This window comes from Abramis brama (genome assembly GCF_963993115.1).
Source record: "Abramis brama genome assembly, chromosome: 3".
NCBI lineage: Eukaryota > Metazoa > Chordata > Actinopteri > Cypriniformes > Leuciscidae > Abramis > Abramis brama.
Window position 1 is genome coordinate 26,643,359 of NC_139965.1, and position 10,382 is coordinate 26,653,740.

General features: G+C 36.6%; 1 protein-coding gene across 1 annotated transcript; it reads left to right on the forward strand.

Moving 5' to 3' along the window:
- The first annotated feature begins 111 nt into the window (after positions 1–111).
- On the forward strand, positions 112–10,344 carry tmem276b (transmembrane protein 276b). The gene is made up of 4 exons (XM_084108045.1): positions 112–767; positions 6,149–6,262; positions 7,588–7,725; positions 7,987–10,344. Exons 1-4 carry the CDS (start codon positions 389–391, stop codon positions 8,235–8,237), a joined length of 882 nt encoding a protein of 293 aa, XP_083964171.1. The 5' UTR covers positions 112–388; the 3' UTR covers positions 8,238–10,344.
- The last annotated feature ends 38 nt before the right edge of the window (positions 10,345–10,382 follow it).

Consider the following 10,382-nt stretch of genomic DNA (forward strand, 5'->3'; position numbering starts at 1 on the left):
ATCAATAAATGACCCTCTCATCTCATGTTTATCACTATTCTCCGCGAACCTAATTGGTCTCTTCTCACTCAGTTCGCTGAGGCCCAAGAGGAAAGAGAGAGCATTGCACTCAAACCAAACCACCACTCACTCAGTCCTGGTTCTCGCATCGCCTCTCCTCTTCCCATCTATCCCCCTCTCCTTAACTCAAAATCAAAATAGATGGTGGAAAACCAGCACATCTGTCCGGGCGCTCTGCAACAATAGATCGCATCGAGCTGGAATCGAGCCTGGTCATGTCAGCGTCCGAGAGCTGCTAGAGATTCGGTGAGTTTTCTTGCTTTGCCTTTCACAACGGCTGCCGAGGGAGGACCGAGCGTCTGTCTGGGCTCTCCAACGAGCGGAGAAGATGGCCGCCATTAAGATTTTAACCAGCGCGGGGCTTTTCTTGGCGTTTTCCTCTCTGGTCTTGTTGGCTATGGCCATCTGCACCGATTATTGGTACGAGACGGATGCTCGGCGGCACCGCGAACGCTGTAAGAACTACGCAAACAAGCGGAACGATCCCGGATACATTTACATCTCAAATCACAACTTGCCACTCCAGATGCCTCCTAAGGGCTTTGAGAGGAAAGCGATGGAGGCGCGCGTGAAGCGGCACGCTCCGGCATCGGCGACGGCCATGGAGTCTCACTGCAGCCGCCAGTTCAACTCCACGATCTCCGGTCTGTGGAGAAAGTGTCATCGCGAGGGCTTTGACCTGGAGACCGAGGATCTCATTTACAAAGGTGAGTTGCTTTCTGTTTTGATGTGCCTTTGTCAAGCACTAGAGCCTCGGTCCAGGCCGTTTTGTTTGGAAGCGAACGGATGTGGACGTTCCTCCAGCGGTAAATCTCACTCGAACATTTTGCCTGACTGTTATCAATGCCATTCGGATAGGCTGGTTCTTCCCGTTGTCTCTGTACCTACGTGGCACTAGCCTTCGCTTAGTGGCACTTCCTTTATTAAGTTTATTTGTAAAGCGATGTCAACAGTGAAGGGGAATGTGGAAGGCCTGAATCTGATCCATGTCGCTATCCGAGGTGCTGAAATCAGCCTACCTGTGCCATCTGTAAAGGCGGAACAGAAAAAAGGTGGATTTACATAATGCTACACAGAGCATACGTGTATTTATATAGCAATTACAATTGTATATTTTAAATTACGAATATAGAAAAAATATGAAATGATTATTCTAAATATGAAATTAAAAGCATTACAAAAAAAAAAAAAAGAGTGATATTGATCTGTGATAAATAAGGATGTCTGAGATGATATATAGGATAATTTCTTTGATAACCTAGAGTAGAAAACGTCACATTGAAACCTGCTTTTTGTTACACACTGATTTGACAGACAAAACTGTTGTTGTTGTTGTTGTTGTTTTTTTAAAGGCCTATTGATAATATTTTATAACAAAACTATTTAAATAAAGAATGGATTATGCCAAACCACATTTTCTATTTCTTTTCTTCTATTCTTGTCTTTGACTAATATTTATAATGGGATAACAATAGCAACAATAAAGTTCAAGGCAGCTCTGATGCTGCATCGTGTACACAAAACCAAAGCACCCTGTGACAATGTGGGCTGAAGTGTATGTTGTGAACTTTATTTATTCAAAATATATATACACTGTGGCATATACATGTAGTAGCCTACTAGTGAACATAAGTATTTGTTTTGTAAAATAAATTACCTTCTTTAATAACACTGTTAAAGAATGCCTAGACTATATCAGATAACAATATCCATAAGAGGCTTACAGCACCCTCCTCTTCTTTGATAAAGATCTCATTCCACATTATGTTCAGGCCTTAAATATTAAGTGTGAGCTCTTACAGCAGCCATTTCTCTTGCTGGGTTGCAAAGAGAAGGAACTCTGCTCACTTGGCCATATCTTCATCAATAATTTGTTCATTGATTTTCCCAGGTCAGCCTAAGTGGCTCTGTAGATGTCATGAATGATGAAGTAGTGATGGTGTGCAACCACTCTAGTTAGACTGTGAGCCAACACCCAGGAAAACATTTCTTCCAGATTTATAGTCCAGTTTATTCAGCAACCCGTGTCAGCCCAGTAATCTTTGTGTTCAGATAAAGCAGGCAAAACATTGTTCCTCTCCTGAGCAGAATTAACGTAATTGGTTCTAAATATACAAACAGTAAAACATACTATAGATGTTTACTTGTCCTAATGGTTAAAAAATATCGGAGCACCAAAACAAACAAAGTGATATTTAGAGAACTGGAGCAGTTCAGACTAAATCGAATCATTATAGTACTCCATGTGTTCTCCAAATGTAAAATATTTTAAACATATCAGAATGTTTTAGAAACTGAATAAGACAAGATCACATGTCATGCTTAATACTGTAATTTTCAGTAGCAATACATTTAAAAAGCTAATAAAATGTGCTATGCAAATTTGAATATTATCCTAAAAATCTGATCTGCGCAGGGTATTGATTTTTGTTTCTTTTGTTATAACTTTGGTTCACCAATTAAACTGAAGTCTCTTTGTAGAGTTTCCATCAGATTTCACAGACATGTTTTTCCTTGTTTACACAAATAAGAGTACAAGAATGCATTTTCTTCAGCAGAGAATTGAACAGAATGTGCAAAGTGTCTTTGTAAGAGATTCCTGGTTCCTTTGATGTGTCAGTTTGGGATTGTGACAGAACAAGCTGTCACAATATATTTGATACATAGATATGATAAACATGACACAATCTGCTCAGCTCACGCATGAGGTCTGTACTCGTCATTTCATCACAGATCTGTATAGCAGCAAACTCAATGTGTTTTTGTGCCTTAGAAAACACTTTGATTAATGAATTGAACAGTCTAATTTCTGTAAAGACTAATTAAATGGCAGCACGTCCTCTCTATCCTTGACTTCACCTCTCATCTCTTGTTTTGTCTAATCCACAATATGTCTGTCTCACCCTTTGACCCAACACGTTTCTGATGACTGAGAATCATCTGAGAATCCAGTGAACCAGTTGTGCGGCATTTGTGTTTTATATTGTTGTTTATGACAGAACAAAATCACATTCTGTGGTAGAAAAAGAACATCTAAACTAGGCTTTTTGATGCAGCAAGATGTGGTCATATTTCGATTGGCTATTGAGAACCAATTTGATGTGTGTGTTTTAGTAATACAGTTGACTATATCTGCATCATGAAATCTCTCTGAAGAAAATCACTGCTGTATGAAAGTATTTGTTTTTGTGCTTAATATCATCCTAGGTTAGCTTCCAACAGAAGTTTCTCAATATTTTTCAGGTTACATATAATATGAGAAATGTCATTATTGCTTAGAGGTACGGTTTGATTTTATTGTTGACGTTCATTTGACATTTTCTGGTTTTGTTGACTATGTGCTCTAAAACTTACTTAAAGTAAGCTGTATTAGTTTCATTCTTCTGCTGAACACAAAGGAAGATATTTTGAAGAATATGGGTAACCAAAACATTGTGGGGCACCATTGACTTAGTATGGAGAAAAAAAATACTATGGAAGTCAATGGTGCCCCACAACTGTTTGGTTACAAACAATCTTCAAAATATTTTCCTTTGTGTTCAGCAGAACAAAGACATGTATACTGTAAACCCGAATAAGTTGGCAGAACTCAAAACATTTAAGGCAATCAATTGCCTCAAATTTTTTAAGTTCTGAAATTCAAAGTTTAAGTAAGCAGAACTAGCAGATTTTTATTTTGTACTTAAAAATTTCAAGTTAAGAACAATTAAAATGTATGAGTACATTAATTCATACAATTAACTTAATTAAGTTTCATGTAATCTCAATGTAAACACTTTTATTAGTATAAACTTAGTATGCTAACCTGCTAACATACTAATTTGCTAACATATTAGCAATAATATGTTAAAGCACTTGCTGTATGAGCGCAACAATATAAAGGGATTATTTGCTCTCAAATCAAGCTGCATGCACCACTTGTCACCATGATGGTAACTATCCTAAAGCCAACATTAACAGATATTCTTCTAAATTAGCATAACAAAACATTAATCACTACTAAATCTCACACTTAACATTAATCTTACACACCAAAAAACATTATATTACACTTAATTTTAGCATTTACTCTCCCTTTCGAGTGCCATCGTCAAAGCATGCTGGGAAATAGACATCCCAGCCGTTTCAGTTAAACTTAAGTTCGTCTAAATTAAAATAAATAATTTCATAAAACTCAAAACAATGAAACAGTTCAGTTTACTTAAAATATATCAGTTCTGTGAACTTGAAAGAAAAAGAAAGTGCTAAATATTCATAAAAGTTAATTTGACTGAACTAATTCGTTTAATTTAAATTTGTCCTACTAATTAATTATTTTGAGCGTTAGGGTTTACAAGGAGTAAATGATAACAGAATTTTCATTTTTGAGTGAACTGCCCCTTTAACTTCCAGTATTAAGTTAAGTTAAGGTTTTACATGTGTCAATGTATAGAAAATTTGAAAATATTGAAAATAAAGCAAAACTTTAATGTTGGGTATCTGAAATAAATGTTGCATGCAGGCAGAAAAAGATTCCATAAGATGCAATCATATAGCTATATACTGTAACACAGCTAAAACACCAAGAGATATTGAGGCATCCAATCAGAAAACCACTCTGTGGCCCTCATTTATAAAACGTGCTTATGCACAGATTTGAACTTAGAGTGTGCGTACGCTAAAATCTACACCAACGTTTATATTTATACAAAACGGTCTTTGACGTGGAAAAGTGCATAGTGCCACGTGAGTGTCTAAGCAGAAGTACACACTTTTCCTTGTGCCAGAGAGTCAGAGTATTGCAGGTGTTTGGAAATCTAAGCACTTCTCAGGTAAAGGATTTGGACGTTGACTGGTGCTCTTTTAGATGCGAATGACATTCATTAGGCAGAGATCTAAAACTATTCAGCTGCCACAATTTCTAGATCATTTGAGATTGATAAATTTCCCATCTGGATGAGAGGCGTACACTGTTTTTTTTTGTGCGTACGTTCGTTCTTTGAATCACAATGTATACGTACATTTGTGAAATAATCGTAAGATCAAATGTAGGATGATTTCTACGCAACATTTTATAAACGAGGCCCCAGATCTTGCATCACCATCACCTAGTCTAACAACTGGAAGAGTGTCAAACCATACCACGCACTTTGCAACACTTATGAATAGAACATGAAAGCCTGCTCTGATTTATGCAAATCAATCCCAGACCAAATCATCAGCTTGAGAAATGCTAAAAATAATGCTGATGTGGGTGAAAAGAACAGAAACTGTACCTTGAAAAACCCTGCATAGCCTGTGGGGACTGAAACGTATTGATACAACGCAGCAAACTGTGAAAGTCACAACATTTCATGTTATCTGATTTACATTTGAGGTTTCTCTGATAAATATTTGAATTTCTACCAGATTAAGTCTGTTTTATGTCCAGACAAAGGAAACCTTATGAATGAAAATTACTGTTTCGGCTTCATAAAGTGCAAGTTAATTATTCTAAGGTTCACACACTCGCCTGTTCAGGATTCATAAGGTTCTCATCAGGGAGGAAGGCAATCAGCGCTATACACATCTTGTCTGATACACAACACACTTGTGTCATTCAAGACCTTAAAGTGCCAAACAAATGTCTCAATTTTTTTTTATAAAAATTATTTGTAATGGTATACATGCTACTGTTTAGGAATGACTATCCATATAACATAACTCTTCCCTTCAAAAATAGCAGTTTTGCTTGCATAGGCTATATTTCACAGACATTAGTGATTGTCATTGCAGTTTAGGTATTCTTAAATACTGATGGGTTTATAGTATTACAATTCTACAACTGAATGAAGTAGGTTTGTTTCTCTAATTTTACATGCAAATAAAATCAATATGTAACTATGACATTTATGAGCCTGTGCATTTGATCCTGTGCCTAATTGCTCTCCAGGAAATGCTTTAATTAAAGTGAATACAAGCATGGGCCGCTTTTTGCATTTTATGATCACAACAGACCTGCTGTTCCTCAGGAGATTAAAGCCTCGGACTGATTTGCTTTTCCTAAACAGTAAATGCTGTAAATGTCATGAAAGAGTATACTTCTTGATTCACTGTTTTGTTCAAATAGGTTTGATTCAGAGATGCACCCCTGTAAAGTATCATTACACCTCTTCAATCCTGCCTCGAAACCTTCCCGTCAATATCACCAAGACCATCCGACAAGATGAGTGGCATGCTCTGCGTGAGTCTGACAGACGCTCTTTTACTTGTGTCAGATATACAAAATTCATGCCTGTGGGGTTGATCAGTTCATTAATTCATAAACAGTTCTGTCTGTGATGTGCATATTTCAAGACAATATTTGTGAGTCTGTGTATACACACTTTGTTTTTACTTATAAAGTGATTGTAACTGATCCTTCTCCAATCCCCAGTTGTAGCAATATGTTTGTAAAATATGATACTTTTTTTTTCTGACACTATAGAGGATTAATGGTTTGGAGAATGAATGTATGGATGATACTTTGTAATGTTCCAAGGCATCTTATATTGTTTACTTTAAATGAAAGCACATTAAAGCACTAAAAAAGATTCACTATTTCACCAAAAAGGTCAAATATTTTATACTGCATGCCAGCCTGTACTGACAAATACAGAATATTCACTGATGTGAATATTTCCCTCCTCTTAATTAGATTTACTGATTTACCTCTACCTTTTTTTGGTCACACTTTAGACTAGTGTCCAGTTCTCACTATTACCTCCAACTTTGCCCCAATAAACTCCTAATTACTGCTTATTAATAGTTAGTAAGGTAGTTGTTAAGTTTAGGTATTATTGGTTAGGATTAGGGGATGTAGAATATGGTCATGCAGAATAAGGCGTGGTTTAAATATGTGGTTTATAAGTACTAATAAACAGCCAATATCCTAGTAATAACTAGTTAATAGTGGTAATAGTTACCCTTTTTTTAAATAAATACTTTTATTCAGCAAGGATCAATTAAAGTGACAGTAAAGACATTTCAAATATATATATATATATATATATATATATATATATATATATATATATTTCAAACAAACGCTGTTATTTTGAACTTCCAATTCATCAAAGAATCCTGAAAAAAAGTATCACGGTTTTTACAGAAATATTAAGCAGCAGCAACTGTTTTCAGCTGTGATATTAATAAGAAATGTTATTTTTAAATGAGTGAATAGACAAAATAGTTTGCTCAAGATATGATATAATAATATGAAATAATATGCATAGTAAACTTATCTTTTATCATGGATTATAATATTTCCCTCTTCGTATTTCGAATCAATAATTTAACTGGCCCTGTATGGCCATATTTTTATTTTATTTTTTATGGGGATAATAATAGCATTGTAGGAATTGGTTGCTTTCTTGATGCAATGGTATTACCTTTGTAGTATATAGTATATGAATGTATATATATAATAAAAGCAAAACGTAAATATTTAACATGCAGTATATAAGTCATCACTAGATGCTTATAAAGCCCTGAATAGCAACAAAATTGTGATTGTGTTTTGTGCTGCAGATCTGCGGAGGATGACAGCAGGTTTTGTGGGCATGGCTGTCTCTATCATTCTTTTTGGCTGGATCATCGGAGTTCTTGGATGCTGTCAACAACATGATCTCATGCAGTATGTAGCTGGACTACTCTTCCTCATGGGCGGTAAGAGACAGAGAGTGTTTTTGTGTGCGTGCGAGAGAGAGAGAGAGAGAGAGAGAAAAGTGACGGAATGTAACTTGACTGCTCAATTATATCGCCATCTAGTGGCTGGTTTCTCATACAACATTATGTAAATACACAGAAGTGCTTTGAAAATAGATCAAAAGCATGAACTCTTTGCATCCTATATTTGTGATCTTAAAAGGAAAGTGTGTTTTATGAATGTCTGATGATACATCTTGAGTAATTTCCTCTCTCTGACAGGAACCTGCTGTATTATCTCCCTGTGTACGTGTGTGGCGGGCATTAACTTTGAGCTGTCCCGTTACCCACGTTACCTTTACGGCCTTCCAGAGGACATCAGTCATGGGTACGGCTGGTCCATGTTCTGTGCCTGGGGCGGACTGGGTCTCACCCTGCTGGCCGGTTTCTTATGTACGCTGGCCCCTTCTTTAAGCAGCCCCTTGGCCCGCACCACAGTCCACAAGTCCAGGCACGAAAATGGGACTGTGTGAGCAGAGACTTCTGGAGCAACGTTGCAGCAACATTTTCACAACATGTATACAGCGTCTACATAAGGACAAAGCATCTGGCCTATTCATCATCATGCATTATACTGACTGGATCATTTTCAAATGACTTTCGGGCTCTTGTTGATCACCGATGTCAACACAACTTGTATACACCGTACAATTTGATAAAAGATTAAAATCTGTAAATGGTCTGGACACTGCTGAGAGTCACACATGCACAGACCACCGAGCATCTTCCACCCCCTCACATGTCTCACTCTGGTCTTTTGTGACACACACACAAACACACACACATACACACACACAAAAACCAATGAAATGTTTCACTGCTCTGTTTCATGAAAGAGAAGTGAGCTGGAGGCGACTGTTTTCTCTCCAAGAGGATTCATAATAAAATGGTGCTCTCTGTTCAAAATTTCACAACTGCACATCAAGAGAACAAATAAATCCACAGGTTTTCTTATAGATGACTGATGGTGTGGAGGAGTGTAAGCCCAGAATGAAGCATCAGAAAGGAGAGAGAGAAGTATTTCTGTCATTCAAGCTTTGAAAAGCACATTTCCTAAGGCCTCAAAGAGTCTGTATGTGTAAAAATACTTCATTTTGTCTAGATTTCAGGTCTACATTTGTATGAAATTACACTTACGGATACAAATGGAGACTTTTCTCTCTGTTATATGATTGTAACGATCGGTGACCTGGCTTGGTCTGTGGTATAGCTGTTTTGAGGAATCTGACCAAATTTACTACTTAATGGCATGTGAACCTAATTTGTTTTCAAAAATGTTTGTGGAGGTTATTTCTGAACGTCATTTCTCATGAAGCCTTATTGCTGTTATAAGCACAACATGCTTGGAGTTATACGAGAGCTCCGCACCTTCCAACCTGAATGTTGTTGAATAGTCAAGATACAATTAAAGCTCTTGGTGCACATGCAAGTTGAGGATTTCTAAGGGATTTCAGTGTTATGTTTAGTCACAAAAAGTGATATATGAGGTCTAAATACAGAAAACATAATGCACAGAATTGAAATCAAGATGATGGATTGCAGGAGTGGGGTGTTTAGTTTGCTGCAATAGCTACATGACACGCAACAAGCTATTAATGTTTACATCATGTAATGTTTGTACGACCAACTCCAACCAAACAATATTTTAAACAACCCCAACAGGTCTGGAGGCTTTAATAGTAATAATATAGTAATGTCTTTTTTTAAGAGTGAGTGTGCCTCCACATTATCATGAATAATTCATATTGATTCTTCTCTCACCAATGGATATTATTTATTGCGGACGCTACTGTGAAAAGCACAGTTAACATAAATCGTTTAACAATGCCGCACATGTCTTTGTCAAATGTACATTCATAGTCTCATAGACCTCCACAAAATCCAGATCAATTCTTGAGAGTAACGTACTGATGTTGGTATTCACAGTGGGGATAGGTACATGCAATAGTTAACGTAAGACGGCAAATACTGTGGAAGTATTCTGAGTGTGTATTTTGGGAAATTGGAATGTGTTTGTAAATTACAACATTTGAGGGAAACAGGGGAGTCCAGTCCCCTTTATGGTAGTCCCCTATACAGCTGATTGGCACAAACATTTATGTCATAGACATAAAATGAACAAAGCCCTTTAGGTAGATAGGAAAGTGTTTTATTGAGTGTGAGCTTTCTGATGAACTGCCGATCATGTATTGACTGGAAACAAAGTGGCAAAGAAGTAATAAATGGCACTTAGAAAAGATGAAAATGTGAATGTTTTGGAGAGGATAAAAAGAGCACAAGAACAACGTGTAAAAAAAAAAAAAAAAGCTTCTCAAATAAAAGCAGCTTCAGGTGTTTTGTCACTTTTGGGGAGATGTGAGAGACATTTGTACAAATGCTGTCATTTTCTTTGGCAGCGGAAGTAGCACCACTTTTTTATTTATTTTTGGGTATGAACTGTTTTACTGGTTCATTTCATAAGGAGAAAACAGGTGTCATTGTCTCGCATGCCGTCATATTGATTAATTTCAGTGTATTTAGATTGTGTCATTTTTTTTTAAATGACTTTTATTTTATGAAATAAAATGTGAGTAGCATTTCATCAAGAGGTACTTTTCATTTATATTTCATTCTTTTTT

Excerpts from the sequence above, each read along its gene's own strand:
- tmem276b (XM_084108045.1), top strand. The coding sequence starts at position 389 with ATGGCCGCCATTAAGATTTTAACCAGCGCGGGGCTTTTCTTGGCGTTT. Across the intron at positions 768-6,148 it reads CGAGGATCTCATTTACAAAG|GTTTGATTCAGAGATGCACC; the intron begins GTGAGTTGCTTT and ends TTGTTCAAATAG. Across the intron at positions 7,726-7,986 it reads ACTACTCTTCCTCATGGGCG|GAACCTGCTGTATTATCTCC; the intron begins GTAAGAGACAGA and ends TCTCTCTGACAG.